Below are 24,667 nucleotides of genomic sequence, written 5' to 3' on the forward strand. Positions count from 1 at the left end.
AGTGAGAGTGTCCAGTGCCACAGTATTTATTATTTAACCTTCTGAGAGCTGGAACAGAAAAATAACAGCCTTCTTACAAAGGCCCACACTTTAAAGAGTTTGGGTGGATTATGTAATAAAGCATGAGCATGACTTTAGTATATGACCTGTTACTGTTTTTGAACCAGGTTGCATCATTGCTTTGTCCTCATGCTTGCTTTAACAAGTGTGTGTGCACCCGGTCATATACAGCCCACGGCTGCCTGACTTGCAGCAGACAATGATCCTCATGGTGATTACTTTCATGTTATGGACTTTCATGTTATGGAACAGTAATCCTACCATAGGATCCTCAACAGAAGAGGAAAAAAACTGTGGTGTGAATGTGTTTAATTGGTATATTGGTATAGATTTTTTGCTTGGTTCACACATGTACACTGGTTACACATGAATAAAATAGACATGTCTATCAGTTGACTTGGTGGCAGTAATTCTGCTTATGTAATAGATTTTATTCATACAGAACCAACGTACACATTCAAGTCTAGTATGTTCAAAGGAGTATTCATTTTACAGGGCTTGCGAAGGTGCTTAGCTTTTTTTCATTCTCTTCAAATTGCTTCCTGGATTGAAATCATAAAGAACAGTGTTTATGGCCTCCTATAAAAGATTCCCACGGTGAAGGTGCCCTCCAGATATATCTAGATGAAGGGGTCCAGGTGTGAGGGTGCACAGCTCCATGTAAATTGCTCCCCTTCTGTGAAGTTAACATGCTGCATTCATACCTGGCGAACAGGGTCTTCATGTGATGGAGACACACCATAGATCACGACGATGGCTCGGGGGCCACAAGAGCAGCTGAAGCTACCCACCCCCCACCCCACCCCGCTGATGAACTGGAATATTTAAACCTCCCTCTCTTCCTCTCTCTCAGTCCCATCTGCGCCCAGATTGTTCTTCTTTTCATAAATCACTGGGTTAAGGCAATTGCACACAGGCACACTTGAATGAGATTTTTCTACGGTTAGGCAGTGAAAAAAAGAAGAAAAATCGAGGGCTCTTTATTTGTTGGTGTGAAGAGCATGCTAATGTGCAGGCCAGTATTTGTGAAGTTATGTCTAGACGTAGCACATCACATAAAACAACACATTCTGTGGGGCTATTCTGGGAACCAAGTGGCTTAAATAAAAAAAATAATAATAAAAAAAAAAAAACAGAATGAATAAAATAAAAAATTAAATCATAAAGTAGGCATGGCCCAGAATCTTTGAATATTCCGATAGACATGAAAAAATGCAGTAGTAAACTAGGGGATTCGGTTTTTTATATGGAAATAAGCTTCTCTATAACATATTGTGATATTATTCAAATGCTGCTCACACATTTGACTAAAGAACCATGAGACCGCCAGAGGGCAGTGTAGAGGCTGTGTCTTATGTTTTGGTGAGAGTTTCTTAACTGTTTATCTGTCCAAAGAAGGAATCAAAAGAAAGGCTAATGCAGCAGGCAGACCAGAAAACCTCCATATGTGCTGCTCTGAGGGTCTCTGGTGATGGGAGCAGACAGTAAAAAGTGCAGCTATACCACATAGCAGAGAACACAAACAAGAAGCTTGTGTTCGTTTAACAACAATTTAGTGAATTTGTTTTGTTTGGTATCAGTTAACTAACTCCTCACAGACTCACTGTTTTCAAGCCAAATATATGATATGATCTGACTAGGCGAGTAACATTAGCTGAGGTGACATGAGATTCTTAGCATTTGTCTGTTTAATTTACAAATTTTCAACAGACACCTTTCTCTGTGTAAATTTTGAGCCATATGTCATCCACATGTGGTCTAAGTCTAGGTTTAATGTAGTACAATAATAAGATATGAAGTGATGTCACTTTCGCTGGTGACATATTTTTTGGATAATACCTCACAAATAAATACAAATATTAAATTTGACTTAAAACCTATCTCCAGCTCAATGACTACTAATCTACTCTTAACCTCTCTCAGACTCAGACAGTGATATATAAACAAGCAAACAAACAGGATTACAAAGCCATCCTTCCAATTCTAACCAAACTTATGCAAGTGACTAATAAATAAATAAAATTTAGGGAAAGCAGATTGTAAAAAAAGTCTTTTTAAGGACTTGTCTCTTCTTCAGTAAAGACGTCCCAAAGATCGTTTCACCTTAGATGTCAGTTGGGCCGGGGAGCGGGGTGGCGTGGTGTGAGGAGGGCTGCGGGGGTTATTATGTCTGAAGTTCTGAGCTGGGAACGTGACTGTGCACTTTCAGTCCTCCGTCTAGTATTCAGTAATATCAGACATTGTTGTGGCTCTGCAAAGTCTACAGGGTCATCAACCACGAGCTCTCCTCCTCAACATCATCATCCTCTCCTTGAAGATGAAGGGCACAAATCCCAGTCCTAAATCTAAGAGCTTAGCATCTTATTTATACAACACAGTCTCTTTCTGCCACCAACATCTGCTCTCGCTCTCTCTCTCTCTCTCTCTCTCTCTCTCTCTCTCTAGTGCCAAAACAGAGCTAAGAAGCAGGTCAAAACGTGCAGACAAAACATATGCTTAAATTGCAGCTTACCCTAGCATAAGAATATTCAGTGTGTGTACTCTAGCCATCATAAGTCTTAAGAGATTTTAGTTTTTATAAGCATGTTGTGAAACCCATTACATAGGACAAAAGAAAACAGACTTGTGCTTCATTGTAATAATTATCTGGCAGCTTGCTGGTTTTCAAAATTCAGGAATTTGTTCTTTTAAAGCTCCTTTAAAAAACAACAAACTCATGTTTGCATTTGGCTGATATGTATAGCATTTTATTACTTTACAAACATAAACATCCTACGTTATCCATCTTTCTATCATTTCTGATCTAAGATGATCCCATGTTGCCTTCCTTTTGGGAGGTTCTCATTGACTTCTGATTCCCTGAAGTCACAAGTGTTCATTTTAAAACTCTTTTTAGCTGTTGTTTATGCCCTTCCCATGCCCTTACCAACCTCTTCTTGTCCTGTTCATTTTTATTAGAATGACATTTAAGTGGCATTTAACCAAGACAGAAATGACATTTCCATGCTTGACGACTTTCAAGGCTGCTAGTGTTTAACATGTTGATGCGGATTCTGCTTAAGATGGCTCTCTTGTGCAAGCTTTCACAGGCAAGATCACTGTTTTTGGAATGCTGCCTGAAAATGAAGCCCTCCTCATCACAGTGGTCCCTCAGCGAACATGCTCTATTCCCTCCTGCTCCTCCTGTCACTCAAACAGAGGCAGAAGAGGAGATGATTGCAATAATTAGCGTGTAGCAGTTGCTGTTCCATGGCTTGTTGTGAAAGATGATGTTGTGGGGGGAAAACAGCTGTAATCGAGTCAGCTGCTTTGGGTTTTGGGGTCTTTGTACTGACTAAGCTTTGCTCCAGAAAGACCAAATGATCTGAAGCTGAGTGTGGTGAGCAGACTTGTAGGATCAGAATGCTTTATCATTCACAGAAAATCAACATTTCTATCATGCATATTTAAAGTAGTATGCATATTGAGTGCATACTTTGAAAAAGTAGTATACCTGCTTTTTAAAATGCATAGGCATATTCTGTGGACACTTAAAAAGGTTAACATACACATAGTATGCATACTTAAGGATGTTATATGCATATTGAGTGCATACTTTTAAAATGAAACATGCAAAAAAGACACATCACATTTTAAACACATTGGTGTAAATATAATTGATTTAGGTATTGGTAGAGTTTGGTTGTAGATTTTTAATTCTCACATTATTTTGCTTATCCTAATGCCTAATTAGAATACCAGTACTGGCATACAGAGTACTGTGCAAAAATAAGAGAACACCCTCTATTTGTTGAATTTTCAGTTTGCAATACTGTTGCTGTTGTTTCTGGTTGCTATCTCAGTGACTCCTATGCTCATATATGCTAGGCCATCTGCTGTTATGTAACATTATGTTATAACCTGCTTTGCACAGCTCTACATATTCTCAGTACAGTGTACTGCCTGTGTTCTGTTTTTGATTTATTGCAAATTTTTCACATTTATTGCACTGTACTCTCTGCACTGTGTATTGTATTGTACTTGTGTTCCTGTGTTGCGCCATGTTGGTCCTGGTGGAATTTAGTTTCCTTTCACTGTATGCTTGTATGATACAAGTTGTTTATATTTCTAAAGACATTAGATATAAGATAATGTACTTTTATGATGCAGGCGAAAGTCAAAGAAAAATAAGTGAAAAAACAGAAGTTTCTGAAACTTAATTAAAAAGAGGCAAAGAAAATGTGAAAACACGAAAGACCTGTTAGATCACCAAAATGGGTGACCATTATATGAACAATAAATAAAAGATTTCATCTTTGGGAGACAAAATCAAGCTTCTGATCTGTAAAATATCCATGCACATTTCTGTCTATCGTTCCACTGTGAGAGACAACTCAACAATTTTCCTTCTCTGCCTTTACTCTCTCATGGCAGAAGGCTGGGTCTGTGCAGGCTTAAAGAAGGAAAGGGATTTAATAGTATTCAGCTTATGAAGACATATCTGTCAATTCGGGGTGTTTCAGGTCCATAGAGATGTAACCAAGTGAAGAATCTCCATTTCAGCGCAATTGCTCTCTTTTCTTTGCTTCATGATAAACACCCTACATGATTCATGCACCAAAAAAAAGACCCTTGTTGCCTGCAGAAGATGGAGACGACTCATGAGATCTAACCCACTTTCGCAGAGAGCAGAGCTGCTGGTGTTAACTGGATCAGGAGCATTAAGAATAAATATCTGAATAGATTATTCCAGAGATGCCAAGTATCAGCTGTGACTTGTGGAAGTGGGCTTTTCTCAGTGGAGGTGTGAAGCGGTGGTTCATGGCAAATTCTCACCCATTTTTTTACACCAACGTATGTTATTGTTGGAGCTCATAGAAGCATTTCATACATTATGGTGCTGCCTCAAAAGAACACAGTCAAGAGGCTTGCAGAGCTGTGCCTTTATGTTAAACTAATAATCAACTGAAAGCTTCATGAGCTATAGGACTGCATATGACTTTAGAAATGTTGCAGATCCAGCTCAGATGAGCAGTAGATGTTATTCCTGACTTTCCCAGAAATAGAAGCTTTCACTGTGGGCTTGGCTGTGGGTTTCTCATATCTATACGCCCATCTAAGTTTAAAAGTCTGTGAGCCTTAGAGTGATTTAATGGCTTATGGTTGAACTATGGAATATCACAGGCCATGCAATATGCCGGTGGAATATCATGCTACAGTTCTGCTCAGAAGTTTACATACCCTGGCTGAATTTATTTAGCATTTTGAGAAAATATGAGTGATCATACAAAATCGTGCATTTCTTTTGTAACAGTGTTCAGTTTAGGCTTTTTATCACCACAAAAAATTGTATGTTATAATGAGAATGATGGTTTAATTTCCACAAACCACCCTTGGTTGGTAAAATCACATGTTCCTTGCTTGAGTATCAGTGACAGCTTGTATCCTTTTGTGATAATTGTGTATGAGTGCTTTTCCCAGGGGGTAAACCTACTCTTCTTGCCTTCAGGTGCTAAAAAATCATTGATTGTCCTGCATGTACTGCACGCTTGAGCTCTCCCCAAAGTTGTTCAATAATGTTGTGGTCTGTGTCTTGCAAGGGCCACTCCAGAACCTTCACTTTTTCCATGGCTGCCACTAAAGCGTGAGCTTGGCTATTATTATGCCCCATGTGCAGCTTCTGGGCTGATGCATGCTAATTTGTTTTCAAATAATCTCCCGCATTCATCTATTTTCACCAACCTTCCTGTGCAGCGGTAGCTCACACACCTCCAATACAGCAGAAATCCAACTCCACTGTGGGCCTTGCTGACTCTTCTCCAAATATAACTTTTCTGGTTGTGACAATAAAGATCGATCTATTTCTCAGTACTCCAAGTTATTTAAATCACTCACTCTAGATGATGTTGAGGTCACTTTAGATGTTGTTTGGTGTAAAAAGTTTTTCGTTTTTTTAGGAGATATTTCTGAGTTGATTAGATAAAAGATAATTTACTTGCATGATAAAGGTGAAAGTCAAAATAAAATGAATGAAAACAAAACAGGGGTCTCCAACACCTGCAGTGTAAAAAAAATAACATAGACAGAGGAAGCAGAACTCCTACCAGCCAAGACCTTGTAGGTTCTGTCAACATCAGATAAACTGTTCTTAAAGCTTCCATCTTTGAGATAGTTGAGAAAATCAAGCTAAACTGTTGCTTCTGAAAAAATCTGAAAAGAATACAAGTTTCTGTCTATCCTTCCACTATATGAAGATAACATATTGTTATGAGTCTGAGCTGTCAAGAAGCTCTGAATTTTGGAGGTATGGAAAATATCCCCTGTGCGATGTTCCACTTACATCAAATGTTGTTCATCTGCCAAGATATGTTTGGTTTACTTCTGCAGCTAGTTAGAGCGTGCAGTGCTAATTGGTGTGACACAAGAAATACTTACGTCGTATACCTGTACATTTGAGTGGAGCTCCAGTACCTTCCCAAAAAAGAAATGAGCTCCAATATTCTAACTTGATTGAACTGTACATCATATTTGATACAATCTTTGTGAAATTCATTAAATTTCCAGTTCAATTTGCTGTTTCAGGTGTTTCAACAAGCCAAATAAATTTGTTCTTTGTGCTTGAAGCTTTAAGCATCATTTATTGTTGCTATTGTTTTTCCTGCTCTGATGTCATTTCAAAGAATCACATACGTATATCTAGTTTTGTTGTCAGATAAAACGGTCACCTCACAGGTAGCTAAACACAAACATGTCTTTTGTTAAATATTATAGCCAATTTGCCTACTGGATGATAGATAGATAGATAGATAGATAGATAGATAGATAGATAGATAGATAGATAGATAGATAGATAGATAGATAGATAGATAGATAGATACACTTTATTACATCCTGTAAGCAGCTTGACTATGTAGCTTATTTTTTTTTAAGATTAGTCATGCTAGATTTTATGTTCTGTCTTCAATTCCTTTTATTTCATATATTATGTTCCAATTACAAATGTGATTAACTTGTATTAGGCCTTGATGAGTGTATAAGGCAATTGCATCTGATCAAGTTACATCCTGCTGGTTTATGTAACGGGTCATCCCAGGACAGGTTGCTGGCAGCTATCACACTTCTTCTTTTGTCATTCACATCAGCTTTGTGAGGCTTGGAAATATGTAACAGTTTGCACTCAGCTGAACAAGACAGCCACAGGTTTTCAAATAAGTGTTAACAAAGAAAAACATCTACCTTGGAAGCTAATTTCCATGCTACCAAAAAATTTAAGAAATGCTTGTATAAATTCCTCACTCTGTTCTCATGATGTTGTTGCAGTTGTTGTCATTGTTTGGTCATTTCTGATGGATCTTCTTAATCTTTCAGTGCCTCTTACGCTGATTATCTTACCAGTTGCTGACATACAATAGCACCATAAGATCCCAGTAGAATAAGAATAAGATTCCAGTAGAGTCTAAACCTAAAATAGAAGCCCTGGATATTAAAGCATGCCTTGGTATCACAAATGAATTATTAACTAGTCCTCTCTCCATCCTCTCCCTCTCTCTCTCTCTCTCTCTCTCTCACTCTCACTCAGATTTACTGCTGTTCTTAATGAGTCATGTGTCAGATTAAGAAAAGTCCAAATGTCAGAAAGGGCTGCTGAAGGGGTTCATTTGAAAGGCCCTGATTAAAATTTAATTTATCCAAACTAAAAGCAGTTTTACACAATCACACAAGTCCTTGCATTATGGGTTTAATTGGGATGTATGCAGGCTTAAATTCATGCAAATACAGTATAAATGAATTCAGTCCTAATCCATGGTAAATAGATTCTGACTGCCTTACTGCTCCTCACTACTCTAATTTAGAAAAGACATGAGATGTCAAAACGTGTCACAAGATCGATGGATGTGCAAGTATACAATGAGCAATGCGTGGGGAACAGACTGTAAAAGCCGTCAATATTGAACCGCTCTGTAGCTTCCAATTTGACAAGGTACACACTCCTCCAGCAATGTTTGGCACCTCCTCGTCTTAAAGCATGCCAGTGAAATCTCTGAGGCTGTGTCCAGAGAGTGGCGCATAATCAGAGCCTATTCTGACCTTAGCCATCTCCCATGGCAACCAAGCAGAAGTTAGAAACCTTAACCAAAGGCTTTTAGAATTCAAACTGTCAGTACACCACAATGCACGCTCATGATTGCATATGATGTCTCCAGTAACAATATACTATGTGACCAGGCTCAAGAGGAGATCCTGCTGATGATGAACCAGAATAACACCTATCATTTTCCCCATAATCAACTCTTTATGGCTCAAGTCCATTTAAGGGATGAAATTACTCTACCAATTACCTGTCTCATTACATTTGACATTTGTGCAGCTAAATGGATTTTGTTTTGTGAGACTGTGTTTGCATCTGAGATGAATTGTAAAAGGTTGCAGTTTTCCTGCATGTCATCAAAAACACACTTTAACAATTACTGTAATTTTACAGTGATGTACAATATAATTAACAAGAACATACTGTTTTCTTACATTGCAGTATTTAATTGTACTTTTTACATCTGGAAATTAATGTCCTTTCTTAACAGTTTATCATATAATTTACAGTAAGTTCCTGCAAAAATGAGCTAATGTGGAATTCTCTGAAATGTCGACAAAAGTAAATGGGAAAACTTTCTTTCAAACAATTTTGCAAGAAACTAAGATTGAATTTGTGTGTTAAATTTACATGCATTGGACATACATAACTATAATATTGGTTAGCATACATTTTGTGGTCTATTTAGATGAGATGGAGTCAATGAATAAGCATTGCCCAGGCTCTGTGGGTAGATGCAAGTTCACTAGTTTGACCATGGTGGTTCATGCCAGTAAGTAAGCCTTACTTGTAGTTGTGTCTATAGAAGTCCACTGAACTGACCTTCTTAGTGTTACTTACTTTACATCTAGTTTGCTCTGTTGTAGTGTCACCACTGGGCCAGTTGGGAGAGGAGCATGTAGAAGACACCTAGAATTCCATGTGCCTCTCTGCAGCCATTGTTCAGTTTAGATTAATTGTTATAGTGTTGTTGTTCTACAGGTGAAATATGATGTATGTTATGGTTTGGTTTATGATGCACTTTTCAGCAATTAATATGTTTGGATGTGATTCACCATTATTGTGTGGTGCTTTGCTGTTAGTGAGCTTCCCCCATTCCCCCTATATGTCGGTTCCCCTCTATGCTGTTTCAAGTGAAGAGCATTTTCTTGACAGAAAGCCTGGATCTTTTCTGTACCGGCACCACAATATTTACAGTTCTTTACTGGGAACTAAGCCTCCTGTAACTTAATGTAGATTTTACAGCATGTTTTTACAGTGCATGGTATAACTTAAAATAGATTTTTATTAGACACCACATTTGTGTTTAGAAGTAAAAGAGAAGTTGATGTGTAATTTGATGTTGTATGTAAAAACATTGTTTACTATTTTGTCATATTTTTATCCATTTGACATTAAAACAAACTGAAAAGACTGTAGACCTAAAAGCAAGAACGTAAGCCAAATTTGTAGTGTGACTCTATGTAAGGACATCTGTATTACTTTTGAATGCTAGCAAAAGAAATATTATAACTCTACACTTTAAATGTGCTCATATTTGGAAGACTCTGTTGTAGCACAGTAAAAATCAGTCTACCAAGCGAAAATAATCCTTAGTAGGTCAATGAGTTTTATTAAATTTATCTCCAGTAAATTCCATTGTTTTATACTAGTACACAAAAGCAAAAGTAACAAGGCTAGCATGCCTGTGTTATGTAACATAGTATTGACTCTGTGTTAAAGGTGGGGGAGGAACAGTAAGAGAAGGTGTTTGGCTCGATATGTGAGGTGATCACCATACAATATATATAGACGCACGACTGTATACATGCATGTGAGCTACTCCCATACATGCCCACATATACATACATTTGTTTTGCACAGGTGAACTGTGGGTAAACGTGGTGTGCATAATGACTGAAGGCAAGTGGTTTGGCCCTGTGAGGCACAGATTCATCTACCTACGCACATAGTGTTTCCCCACAATGTAGTGTGGGAGAGTCAGATAGAGAGAGAGAGAGAGAGAGAGAGAGAGAGAGAGAGAGAAGGATGAGAGCTAGTGGAAGCTCTTTAATGCTGCACCTGGGGAAAACCCATGCGCTTTATGTTCTTCTAGTTGTGTGTAAGTGTGTGCTTGTGTGCTTGCTTTGATAAGTGAAGCATGTAGGGGGGCATGATGCATGTTCCAGCCTGCATGTGCCTCTCTCTCTCTCTCTCTCTCTCTCTCTCTCTCTCTGTCTATTCTCTCTCTTTCTCTGCCTGCTTTGCTTTATCAGCTCACACAGAGCCCATGGGTAGGGGGGGATTCCAATCATCCTGGAGCGTACACACTGGCTCGAGCACTTATACATTTCTCACAGACCCTCCCCAACCCAGATTTACTTCAATTTTATTGGCTGATGGGTTTTAAACTCTACTGTCTCTTGGTTTCCTCCATTCTGTTCTAGAATATTTTCCTCGTCACAGATGAAAAGAAGGGTAAAAAGAGAAAAGGAGAAGGATTCGAAAGCCTGGAACCCCCTGCATCCCTTCGCTGTGACCTTTACAGCTCATCTGTGTAGCTGTCAAATGCACCAAAGAATTGCCCATTCTTCTCCATGACATATGAAACTGGAGGGAGTTGACCACTCATATTTGTATTCAGCCCAGGACTTAGCAGAGAAGCCATGAAATATGCCCATTTTTCAAACAGCAACTACAAAACCACTGCCTTTTCTGTACTGTGAAGCATGTCCAAGCAGGCTCACAAACACATTGCAATGTGATAGCAATAGCTTTTGTAACAACACGACATTTCCAGCCAAAAGCTTGAATCAAACAGAAACAACAAACTCTTTGTTTTTAAGATCCATTCATTATTCATTCATAGAAGGCACCACCGTGTGAGACTGTCGATATTACTCCACTGTCATTTTTAAATGAGAAATGCGATGAAGGATTCATCTGCTGTGGGATCTAGAGCTCAGCCTCCTTAGAGAGAGTCACTAAAAGGCATCTGTTTGGAGAAAAAAAGAGCAAATTAATCTTTATTGGAGCTGGCGAATGACAGGGAAAGCCATCGCACTATTTGTTTATTACACTGACAGCTGCAAAATGGTGTTTTTGCTTTTCTCCATTACGGTGATTCATTGACATGCTCGCTTCCAGACTTACAGATGCTCTCCCTCGCTCGCTCTCTCTCTATCTCTCTCTCTTGATATTGTGACAGATGCTACCTTCATGTCAAACACTGGACAAACCCACACAATTTACAAAGCACAGCCTCAATATCAGAGAGACTGCAGCTACTTAGATGAAAAGAAGGAAACTCTTTGATAGGCTATCTGTGCAATTGTTTTTAATATTCTTTAAAGAGATTAGGTGGGTGGTATTATGTGGCAAAAGCACCATCAGGCCTTTCATTTCCATTGTAGGTGAATTGCCATTATAGTTGCATTCAGGTGTTGTACTGTTTCATAGGACATTTTCTGATTTTACAGAAGTCATTCAGAGAGATGGTTCAGGACATGAAGTATATATATATGCATGAATATATATATATGCGTCCTTAGTTTTGCCATGGAACTAAGATGCTAATTTATCAAACATGTAATATCCCACCAATTAGCACTGTGGAAACTGTATTCCTATATCACATACACTCATAAAATAAAGAGCCAAAATGATTCTTTTGAGTGACCTCATAGAGGAACCACTTTTGGTTTCATAAAGGACTTTGCAATTGGTCAGTTGAGTTTTTTTTCACTAGGGTGGTTATTGTGTTACCATGAAAGTAACAGCACAGTTTACCATGAAAGTAACAGTTTTGAAGCATATGACCAGGTCACAGCAAAAAGTAGCCAAGATAAAGTGCAGTTTCCACTTCATGCCTCTTTAAGTACACAATGGAAGAAATCCATTCTCCACAAATAAATGTTGGTTCATTTTTTTTTAATGTTTCTATTTATTTATTTATAAATTTATCAAAACCATTCTACAGGTGTCATGTAAATTTAAATTGCTTTGCACTTTATGGTTAGACATATTTACCATGTTTTATAAAGCCTCTTTTCACTAATTATACTGATGAATTGATGCAGGTATTTTAATGTATTCATATTGGAAAGCTTGTCTAGTTCAAATAACATACACTCAATGTACTAGAAAAGGTTCTTTGAGGAATAGCATAAAATAACTACTTTTGGTTCATTTAAGAACCCTTCCCTGGATATTTTTTTGTAAATGAGATCTGTGAGTGAAGTATGTTTTAAACGTTCCTGAAAGAACCCTTAAATAACTGTAAGTATATCAGTCTTAGCGATCTACAACCCCAATTCCAATGAAGATGGGACGTTATGTAAAACATAAATAAAAACAGACTATGATGATTTGCAAATCCTTTTCAACCTATATTCAATTGAATACAGCACAAAGACAAGATATTTAATGTTCAAACGGATAAACATTGTTGTTTTTTGTAAATATTCACTCATTTTGAATTTGATGCCTGCAACACATTCAAAAGAAGTTGGGACAGGGGCATGTTTACCACTGTGTTATATCAACTTTCCTTTTAACAACACTCAATAAGCTTTTGGGAACTGAGGACACTAATTGTTGAAGCTTTGTAGGTGGAATTCTTTCCCATTCCTGCTTGATGTACAACAAAGGTCTCCATTGTCATATTTTGCGCTTCATAATGCGTCACACATTTCCAATGGGAGACAGGTCTGGACTGCAGGCAGGACAGTCTAGTACCCACACTCTTTTACTACGAAGCCACACTGTTGTAACACGTGCAGAATGTGGCTTGGCATTGTCTTGTTGAAATAAGCAGGGATGTCCCTGAAAAAGACGTTGCTGGGATGGCAGCATATGTTGCTCCAAAACCTGTATGTACCTCTCAGCATTAATGGTGCCTTCACAGATGTGCAAGTTACCCATGCCATGGGCACTAACACATCCCCATACCATCAGAGATGCTGACTTTTGAACTTTGCACTGATAACAATCTGGACAGTCCTTTTCCTCTTTGGCCCAGAGGATGCAACGTCCATGATTTCCAAAACCAACTTGAAATGTGGACTCGTCAGACCACAGGACACTTTTCCACTTTGCGTCAGTCCATCTCAGATTAGCTCGGGCCCTGTCAAGCTGGCGTCGTTTCTGGGCGTTGATGATATCTGGCTTTCGCTTTGCATGGCAAAGTTTTAACTTGCACTTGTAGATGAAGCAACGAACTGTGTTCACTGACAAAGGTTTTCTGAAGTGTTCCTGAGCCCATGTGGTAATATCCGTTACAGAATGATGTGGGTTTTTAATGCACTGCTGCCTGAGGGATCAAAGGTCACGGGCATTCAATGTTGGTTTTCTGCATTATCGCTTACTTGCAGAGATTTCTCTAGATTCTCTGAATCTTTTGATGATATTATGGACTGTAGATGATGAAATCCCTAAATGTTGAGAAATGTTGTTCTTAAACTGTTCAACTATTTTCTCACGCAGTTGTTCACAAAGTGGTGAACCTCGCCCCATCCTTGCTTGTGAACGACTGAGCCTTTCAGGGATGCTCCCTTTATACCCAATTATGACACTCACCTGTTTCCAATTAACCTGTTCACCTGTGGAATATTCCAAACAGGTGTTTTTTGAGCATTCCTCAACTTTCCCAGTGTTTTGTTCTTTGGAATGTGTTGCAGGCATCAAATTGAAAGTGAGTGAATATTTGCAAAAAACAATAAAGTTTATCCATTTGAACATTAAATATCTTGTCTTTGTAGTGTATTCAATTGAATATAGGTTGAAAAGGATTTGCAAATCATCACATTCTGTTTTTATTTATGTTTTACCCAACGTCCCAACTTCATTGGAATTGGGGTTGTACCACACTGCAGAGCTTAGCTCTTACCGAAATCTAGCACACCTGATTCAGGTAACAAAGGCCTTCTGGGGCATCTGATTATTAGAGCCAAGCGTGATGGCTCTGAAATCTCCAGGGTGTTAGATCTCCAGGACCAGGAATGAGCACCTCTTTGTATTATGTAATGGTTCACACTCACATATCTAATTTACAGAATTGTTATTCCATGACAACCCTCAAAAAATGATTCTGTTCTCATTTATACCAGTTTATGTTCTGATCTGTACCAGTGATGTGTAGGTAAAGTTATGAATCTTGTCAAATTAAAAAAAAAGATTTATTAAAAATCCAAATGTGTTAGGTTATGCCCCGCTCTCTCACTAGCACACTGTGGCAGATACACCTCTACATCATTAATTGCCTTTAGATTCAGATGCTGTGCTGTTTTGTATGACACCTGTGTCATCAATGGAGGAGAACATAATTTGCTTCCAAGTCTCTAACATGCACTTTCCCCTCTCCAACCTCTCTTGCAAGGGGAGTCAGGTACACAACTCTGACCCAGTACCCAGGGGGTGGCTCTGAGCAGCTCAGCCAATCTGTTATACTGACAGGGAGACTAATCCATAGGGCTAGGACCTCCATTCATATCTCCACTATGACCTTCACATTTCATCTGTGTAGCTGTCAGACACACCAGTGTTTAAAATGCAGTGAGACCCCCCACAATCTCTCCAGAGCATATGGCCAACCTGCTCTATAGAATACTCAACTAGGGAATCTGTTAGTGCTTATGAGGGGTTTTCTGTCTTCCTCAGTGGGTCACGTGAAGGTTGATGAAATTATAGATGATACCAACAAGTTCTGACATTGGCTGAAAGGCTAGTGATGTCTAAATACATCTGAAGGACAGGGTGGTCCAGCAAGATCTCTCAAGCATATCTGACGTTCTTGTACTTACTCTGTTTATTTTTTTTTTTGAGTTACTGTAATGTAATCAGAATGTATAAAGTGTTGCTTGCTGTGTGTATGCGCCTGTGTGTGTGTTTGTTTGTAAGAGAGAGTTTCCTCTTCCGTGGTGGCAGTTGATGAAGTGTCAACTCCTATTCTCATGACGATGGGGATGCATGTCGTGTTTGTTTTTTTGGTTACCGTGGCAGCAGCTGTTCGCCTCTGAGTGGTGGCGTACCCTCATTAGTGGAGGTGATTATCAGAGAAACATCCGCCATGCCACACACTCATCTCCAGCAAATTTCATTCTACTGCCACATAAAGTAAATCTTCACTCTCATAATCACATAACATACATTTTAACTTTATATTAGTTACAGAATAATTCAAAATAGTGAATAATAGTCATAGTCACTGAATAATATATCCTAAAATTAACAACTGAAAAATAAAATGTAATTTCAGGGTTATATCTTGACATAAGGGCAATAGCAGCTTTCACAACAAGTGAACAATTTTTTTTGTAATCACATTTTTTTTCCTAGTGAGTTTATTTCTATTGGTTCACAGTCCTACTATATATATATATATATATATATATATATATATGTTCTTTCGTTGGGGGGTATTCAAACTTTTGCTTACTTGCATATATATATATATTCAACTTTGCCAACTATATATATATGCACACATATTAGCACAATAATATCGTCATAGTAGGGTTTGTACACTCTTAAGAATAAAGGTGCCAGAAATGTTTTTTGGAGTGATTTTGCAAATTATGGTTCTTCAGATGGTCTGTTATTTTGTATAGTATATTTTTAAGTAACATTTAACTAAACATCCATTAAACACAGCTAAATTTCAAGTTGAGTATTATTTGGATCATCCGCTGTAGATGCTAATTTGCAACTGCTGCTCAGATTTCTCCTCATGCACCTGGCTGCTGTAATTGTTAATATGTGTGAGTCACCAGCGAGTGACCTTGGCCAATGTGAGTGTGTAATGATTCTCTCCACCAACAAGCTGCTGATCAATGACCCCAAACCCACAACTCTATTGATTTCACCCTGTGTTTGCCAAAACTGCAAACAACACTGCGTGCTCGCACTCAACCGGCCAAGATATACATCGTTTTCCACATAGGAGGTATCAAAGTGATAGCTGCTGGAACTGATACTTTGCATACAGATGTGGAATTCTATCTATCTTCATAATAATATTCTCCAACATATATTATTATTATTATTATTATTAGTAGTAGTAGTAGTAGTAGTAGTAGTTATAAATACTGATGCCGTTCTGTTAATTACTTTTGAGCTTTTTTGTTGTTTTATTGTTGTAATGTGATTTCTTTTGCTGAACTACAGAAAAGGAAACCTGTAGTATTTGTTGTTGCTGTTATTGTTTATTGTTTGTTTGTATTTCTTATGCAAGACTAATAATACAAATAAAGAAAAAGTCCTTCCAGTTTGGTTGTGTGGAAGTTCTTTGACTGTGTGTCTGGCCAGTAACGAGTAAAAGCCCCGCTTACATTAAAACCTTATTAAAAATGCATCACTATGCAATATTGAGCGGTTGGGTCGGGGGGGCACAGTTAGAAATGCTCATTAATATTCAATTACTTGGTGCTCTTTTTGTGGTGGAAGATAAATCACTTGTGGGGTTTTTTAGTGATTGCTGCTGCCTAAATTACCTGTTTAATGTGTTGCTACACCCTGTGCTTACATGGTCCCTTACACTGATAGTGAGCTGGACATCGAACATCATCAGCACTGGAACTTAAAACATTTGTAAACTGAAATCCATCAAGAGGTCATGACAAAGTGGTCATCATACTTAAGTGTGAGTTATACATAGATCTGCTGTCAATATAATGATGCATTCTCAGTTGTTAACTCTCTAAATGATGTTGTACATCATGGCCAGGTGGTCAGCTTCTGCACTGTCAATAAAATTATGGCACCATTCTAACTGTGCAGGTCTTAAAGGGGAATTCCACAGAGTTTTCTGCGATGTCTTCTGCATAATTCTTAAACTGATGAGTTGTAAACAGTCTTCAGAGTGGTTTAATGTGAAATAAATCACTGTAGTGAATCTTATTGACTCTGATTTTGTTTACAGTGGAACTGATAGAAAGGTCAAACTTTATTTAGTGTCTGAAATAACCACTGAACTGGGGTGGGAATATTTTTTCCTTGCAACATATTCTATTATCAGTGTATTTATACATTAGGCTTAAATCTTATCTCAGAGCTATTGTAAAACAGTCCCAAACAGCAGGCTTTAAATGCATAAGCTTTTCATGTAATCACTGTCTATAGGAAGGTTTTAGAGACATTAAATTCTTCAAATGTCTGCCTCCCATCACTACAGCTGGGAGCAAAGCTAGCCTGAGTCTCTGTAGAACTGAGCATTTCAAACCAAACCACTCTAAATTGCTTTGTTTATATCTTACCAAATTAATTATGCAGAAACCTTGGAAAATCTTGGAATTCCTCATAGTGTAGAAGGTCTGAAGATCAGGAAGAGAGAAAATAATGTTTAGATGAAGTTATCCTATAGAAGTTGAATTTTATTTAATATCCCAAATAGAGCAACCATCATTTAATGAGTACAATCCAGCAGATTAAGACAGAGGCTAATATTATTTGATTTCATCTGATATCATTTGCTCAGCTGCTGGACATCTTAAATTCTCAGGCTTATTACACCTTAAGGCATATTATTCAGTAACTACAAGGAAAGCAATGCAAACCCAGTGATTATGTGTTGTTATTATTTGCTGAATTTAACACATTAAAAAAATAAGGTTCTGTTCCATTTTTTTCAAGATTTTTTTTCTAGGTCATTTTGAGCTTTGCTATTGGTCTATTTATCATGAACATTGTAAGACATTGTAAACGGTAGCTGGCATTATCAAAATTCATGTTTTGTTTAATTCAAAATGCAATGTGTATGTACATTCATTTATATATGCATACAGTTTTATAAATGTGGCAGTCCAAATGTTAATAAGCACCATAACAGACCTGCATTCTATGGAGCTTTATATGTATTCTCAGTGCATCCTCACTGCTCAGACTCAAAATCCATTTGTCATGCAAATCCTCTGCAAATATCCTTCTGAATCCACCTGGACTTTATCTATACTTTCATTCAAAGAAATAATCCTTTGGCAAATTGAAAATAAACTACAACTTTTTAAAATTCATATCATGTTTCCTGTTTCTCATTGTGATCTAATACTAATATCTATGTTAATAATATATTATATTAACATACCAATAGATGATTCAAATACAAATATTTCTACTTGTATTTTGGTTTGGGACCAGGGTCAGTTGCTTTGAAATTATGAACTGTTAGTTGAGGAACAGTGTTGTCTTTAAACTCTTAGAAATGTGAAGTGCTAAAAGATAAACATGAGAACATGGAAAAGAATGAAAACAACTTATGAAGGTGCTAAAGGGAAAGACTAAAATTAATCTCCTGTTGTGTTCCTGGAGGAGGAATATTGTTTATGATGAGAGAGACAGAGAGAGAGAGAGAGAGAGAGAGAGAGAGAGAGAGAGAGAAAGAGAGAGCATCTGATTTTATACGTATTGGAGGAACAGCGTGGGAGAAAGGTGTCACCTTAACAGCCCTGAAATTTCAAAGGATGATGGAAAATGTGTCTCCCCGTCTGGCTGTTGATTGGGCAGTTACATGATGAGTGCAACTGCGATATTCACTATTCATGTCATCATTTTTTTCAGAACTGAAGAACGGTAATTTATTATATGGAGAACTTTGCACTGTCCTTGGCAAAGTAAAGTGTTTTGCTCAAATTGTGTAACATGCTCAAGCTCGGCTTTTCTTTCACTTTTCAATAGTTTCACTTTCTAAAAAACAGATATGTGCCATTGAGATAGAAGAACATGGAAAGAAGTGCAGCTTGTGAAATCACTTTGGACAGATATGTGCTGAAGACATTGGGCCTCATTCACCAATATCAGGAAAAAGGTCCTTAGAAAAAACATTTGTCAGATTTATGACATGTTCTTAAACTACAGCATTGTTTGCACCTTTGTGTTCTTCAGTGTGCATAGATTATCTTCGACCTATGGACAAATCCCAGATCAGAAAACACTGGTGAATGTCAGAATCTTTGTGAAAACTGTGTAAATGAGTTTTGAGAAGACCCTTAAGAACAGTTGGTGAAAGAGGCCCATTGTTCATGTCATAGTTTGTGAAGTTCTTGAAAGCACTTCAAGATACAGGTTCCTAAATGGATCTTGTTTTGGTTTGATCGGTTTGATAGAATTTATGAATTTGTAACTATTTTGTGCTTTTATCCATCAATGTTTCTCACTACAATACAATCATACCTTTGGAAATCCATTGATGTACCTCTGACGTAGAGGCTAAGAAATAGACACACTATTCAGCTTTCTAGCTGTAACCTTAGCTATCTGAATTCCTCCTGTGTTAACCAGCTAGCGACAAAAAACCTACTTTCATGTGTCACCTATAGAGTGCCTGTAGTTCCACCTACCTTGAGATACACTAACAGAAGTGGAGTTTCCTAGTCTTAAAACCAGACAGAGAACCTCACTCTCAACACTACTGTGGCATTGCTGTAAGAGGTGAGTTGACGTGCTTGCAACGAATATTGTGATACTTGGGTATAGGTTTATAGGGACATGTCTCTGGCAATATTTTGGAGGACAGAATTGTCTTTACCTCAAACACAGGCAAATAATTGGGTCATTCAGATGACTTTCCTTGATTGCCTGCACTGCACCGCACACAAGGTAATTTAGTCTGTGCCAACATGGTTTGTACTTTGTAGATAGCATGTCACCAAAAAAAGAAGAGACACCAGGAGTTTTTTATCACCCAGAGCACCAGGGAGTAAACTAAGTAGCCAGGAGACATTGATTTAAAATGAAAACTTGCTAGCTACATAGCATCACCAGCCTTTCCATTGTGAACAATAATGTTAATTGATCTGAGTTAGCCAAGTTATCTTGCATATCTTGCAACTAGCAAGCTAACCCTGGCTTAAGTCATCTGTCAGCTAGCAGTCAGCTTGCTAGCAGAAGTAAACATAAAATGGGTGGATATTTTAATTATATGTTAAATTTTGGTCTAGAAATCCCATGAAAACATTACCATCAATATAGTAGTTTTCATGCACTGCAGAAAAATCAGCAGCAGACGAGAGAAGCAGAGCAGGGTGATGAGGAAACAGATGCATTGTTGAAACCAAACCTATGCCCTTGTTGTAATGGTCAAATTTTCATTTTGGCCAGAGCGCTTCTTTAAAGGCCATCAATTGATAGGTTCTTCAGGGAGCCCAAAATCTTTCTTCTTTTCCTCAAATCACCCTTTTTTAAAAAGAAAAAGGTGTGGACAAGTCCCTAAATCCCATTACTGACATGCAGTGACATGCAGTAAAATGTACTCGGACATTTGCGCTATACTTGTAATTAATATATGATGCTTACATTAAACAGAACATTCCAAGATTGTAACTTTCTTTATGGTAAAGTTCTTTCTTTCAAATTTTCTTGGTAGTCTTGCAGACTTACATTCAAAATGGCTTTGTACACTTCATGATACCCATTAATAAATGCAAGGTCAATGGCCATGTTTTACAGTGCTCTTAATGGAATCTGGTTGGAATTGGTCTTCAGGCTATCTCACCACAAAGAGTCTACCATTTCTTTAGAAACAACATATCATTTATAATTTACACCATTTACATATACAAATCTCCTTATTTTTGAAGTAACATATAGAACTTCATTCAGTGTTACCAATGGCCACTGTATATCAATGCACAGTATATAGAAATGTGTACTGTTTTCCATAAATGAAAATATACAAATATTTGGGCATGGAAATTAATTTGAAATTTTATTTACATGCAGTTCAGGTGAATTTTCAGTGTTTTGTATTTTATATAAGAATCAGGATCACATGTATTTGTGCCATGTAGGTGGAGTTCGTCTTGGGATTTATGATACTGCTCATCAAAAACACAATACAACTCACAGCATGGACTGTGGATAGCTGTTTATAAAATGTACAATCTATCGATATACAATGAAGTAGAGTAAAAAACACAATTTAAAAAGGAATCATCACACCATATACATCCTCTCACACCTCTGTGCAGTTCCATCCTTTTCACGCATTTAAACTCAATTTTTGTAATACAGTTATAATCTCTATCAACCAGACAAAGTGGAAACAAAGTGTGAAATAATCTTTGGGGTGGCAGGCTGCGTTACTTAAAGATTCACTGTACATGAGCATTTATAAGGCACGTTTTCCTAAAATGTGCAAATGCTTTCAGGCGTCCATGGAGGTTTCTGAAGGTTTAGATATTTTCAAACACTATAGATATAAAGCTCTACATAATAATACAAATAAATATACACATGTAAATCACGACTGGTTTTATGAATGACATTTTGTTAATGCATAAAATGTTAGTTTCTTATGTATATCCTTATTCCTCTGAACCATTATACCAAAGCTACACTCTCTGTCCACCTCCATTGGTTCGATTGTAGGTTAACGATGTTAAATAGACCATTTTATTTCCCATTACAGATGTTTCATCGAGGAATCTCACCATCAGTCAGTACCAATACGAGACTGATTTTCCTCCCGCTCCAAATCACGACTTGCCTGCAGTCACGATACAGCCAGCTGGGTTGATACAGCAGAGCAAACCCAACGTACCTGGGGCTTTTCCCGTTTCAGCACCATGGAGAGCGCCATCCTGTCTGTTCCCCCTTCAGACACGGAGAAAATCTCATTAATCTTAGTTTAATCACTCACTTACAAACTCCACACGGTTCTCTGTGCTCAAACATGCCATTTATTACGAATAAAAAATGAAAGTAATGATCTGTTTGGCTGAAAGACGATCCCCTGCGTCCCCCTTTGTCTTTCTCCACTTTGCTCGGCTGCCTGGTGCCTGTTGAACGCTTCAGTTGCAGACGAAATCAGCTGCAGCGTTTTCAACACGTGTCAATCTTTCTTTCTCTCTCTCTCTCGTAAGCCGATCTCATTTCATTGTCATTGAGAGAATTCGTAATGGATGCGCGACGGCGTTGTTGGATTGGTTGTCATTTCTGATGGTAAGGCTGACTGTTCTCCCGCGCGCGTCTGGTGGCCTTTTATTGGTCCTTTATTTACTCTCTCTATGAAACGGGCTTTGGCTCGACAGGCGTGCGGTAAACAAAAGGTGATCCTGAGCACCGTCGCCTCAACGTCACGTCACGTTTCATCTCCGATTGGGCGAGAGCAGCTCGGCGGCGTGGCGGGAAACGGTCGCGCGCGCGCCGTGGGCGGGAAAGAGCACCGAGCGCTCATAAAGCCCCGCGTGCGCCCCGCGCCGTCTACTGAGAGAGAGAGAGAGAAAGGAGGAGGACGCGATTAAAAAAAATAAGAGGGGGGAAAGGGAGGGGGGGAGAGACGCGACAAGAGCCTCTCGGTTTTTCACTCCGCAGCGAGGCGGGAGAGGCAGGCGCGCGCGCCTCTCCCTCTCTCTTTCTCTCTCTCTCTCTCTCCCTCTCACCTACTGTCTCCGGTGGACCCCCAGTCCTCCGGGCCGGGCTGGGCCGGGCTGGGCCGGGCCAGGCCGGGCCATCATCTCGGGCGCATGGACGACCACTTCAACCTGATCGACTCGCCGTCGGCGCGGCGGCGGGGAAGTGACGGAGACAGCCGCGGCTCCGATGTGGACGGGGGCGCACCGGCCGCGGCTACAGTGACGGTGGCGGTTGGTGAGCTGTTGGAAGAGACGGGCGCGCTGCCGGCGCACGTGTCGCTGGAGCGCTACGAGCCCGAACCGGGCTGCCGCGAGCGCGTGGTCATCAACATCTCGGGCCTGCGCTTCGAGACGCAGCTCAAGACGTTTAGTCAGTTCCCGGACACGCTGCTTGGCGACCCGCGCAAAAGGATGCGCTACTTCGACCCGTTGCGCAACGAGTACTTCTTCGACCGCAACCGACCGAGCTTTGACGCCATCCTCTACTACTACCAGTCTGGCGGGCGCATCCGCAGGCCCGTAAACGTGCCCATAGACGTCTTCTCCGAGGAAATTCGCTTCTACCAGCTGGGCGAGGAGGCCATGGAAAAGTTCCGCGAGGACGAGGGTTTCATCAAAGAGGAGGAGCGCCCGCTGCCCAGCCGTGAGTTCCAGCGACAGGTGTGGCTCCTCTTCGAGTACCCGGAGAGCTCGGGCCCTGCGCGCGGCATCGCCATCGTCTCCGTGCTCGTCATCCTCATCTCCATCGTCATCTTCTGCCTGGAGACGCTGCCCGAGTTCCGCGACGACCGTGAGGCGGCGGCGGCCGCGGCTGCTGCGGCGGCGGCGGTGCCAATGGGCAACGGCACGGCGCCTTTCGGCCCGGGTTCCTTCACCGACCCGTTCTTCGTGATCGAGACGCTGTGCATCGTGTGGTTCTCCTTCGAGCTGCTCGTGCGCTTCTTCGCGTGCCCAAGCAAGGCCACGTTCTCCAAGAACATCATGAACATCATAGACATCGTGGCCATCATCCCGTACTTCATCACTCTGGGCACGGAGCTTGCCGAGCGCCAGGGCAACGGACAGCAGGCAATGTCGCTGGCCATCCTGCGCGTCATCCGCCTCGTGCGCGTATTTCGCATCTTCAAGCTCTCGCGCCACTCTAAGGGTTTGCAGATCCTCGGCCAGACGCTCAAGGCCAGCATGCGCGAGCTGGGCCTCCTTATCTTCTTTCTTTTCATCGGGGTCATACTCTTCTCCAGCGCCGTGTACTTCGCTGAGGCGGACGATCCGGCCTCGAGCTTCGGCAGCATCCCGGACGCCTTCTGGTGGGCCGTGGTCACCATGACCACAGTGGGCTACGGCGACATGCACCCGGTCACCATCGGCGGCAAGATCGTGGGCTCTCTGTGCGCCATCGCCGGCGTGCTGACCATCGCGCTGCCTGTGCCCGTCATTGTATCCAACTTCAACTACTTCTACCACCGCGAGACGGATGGCGAGGAACACGCTCAGTGCTTGCACGCGGGCAGCCGCGAGCGCGTGGACTCGGCGCAGGGCGAGCTGCTGGAGCGCGCGCGCAGCGCCTCGTCGCTCGGCAAGCCGGAGTACGTGGCTATCGAGGAAGCGCTGCACGGCGCCTTCAGGCAGCCCAGCTACCCCAACCAGAACAGCCAGAACTGCGTGAGCGTCAAGAAAATCTTCACCGACGTGTAGCTGGGGCACAAAAGCGCAGCGCGCGAGCGTGAGTGCGTGCCACTGAGTGAGCTTTATCTCCACGCACGGAGACACGCGCAAAACCCCCGAAAACAGACCCAGGACGGAAGACTAAAGCTGCTGGTGCGCAGCCCGTTCAGCCTTTGGGATTCTTTTACCCCGAAGCGCTTTAACAGGGCAGGCGGGGGACTGTGGAATAAAACGCGGACTAACCATGTCGTGATCGTCGCTGTGCGTTTTTGCTCTCAATGTTTATCTGTGCTCGTCATAACGCGTTCAGTGTTCGCGGTGTGTCCCGTTTCGTGGCAAAGCTGAACGGCCCGCTGGAAGGTCTGTTGATGCGGGCCACGAACTGCTCTCGGAGGTCGTGTGTTAGAATGTCACCATGTATTTTGTTCAGTATATACAAGTGCAGATTCTATTTTAACACAATGAAAGTCTGTGGAAAAAACATTAAGATGTTAAAAATAGTCTGATATATATATATATATATATATATATATATATATATATATATATA

The 24,667-nt window shown here is 40.2% G+C and overlaps 1 protein-coding gene across 1 annotated transcript; it reads left to right on the top strand.

Annotated features, from left to right (window-relative positions):
* Positions 1 to 22,302: 22,302 nt before the first annotated feature.
* LOC108427600 (potassium voltage-gated channel subfamily A member 3) lies at positions 22,303 to 24,639 on the top strand. Its single transcript, XM_017697860.2, has one exon. It carries the CDS (start codon positions 22,564 to 22,566, stop codon positions 24,145 to 24,147), a length of 1,584 nt encoding a protein of 527 aa, XP_017553349.1. The 5' UTR covers positions 22,303 to 22,563; the 3' UTR covers positions 24,148 to 24,639.
* Positions 24,640 to 24,667: the final 28 nt, after the last annotated feature.

This window comes from Pygocentrus nattereri, chromosome 26 (assembly GCF_015220715.1).
Source record: "Pygocentrus nattereri isolate fPygNat1 chromosome 26, fPygNat1.pri, whole genome shotgun sequence".
In the NCBI taxonomy this organism is placed as follows: Eukaryota; Metazoa; Chordata; class Actinopteri; order Characiformes; family Serrasalmidae; genus Pygocentrus; species Pygocentrus nattereri.

Coding starts and splice junctions, on each gene's coding strand:
- LOC108427600 (XM_017697860.2), top strand. CDS start 22,564: ATGGACGACCACTTCAACCTGATCGACTCGCCGTCGGCGCGGCGGCGG.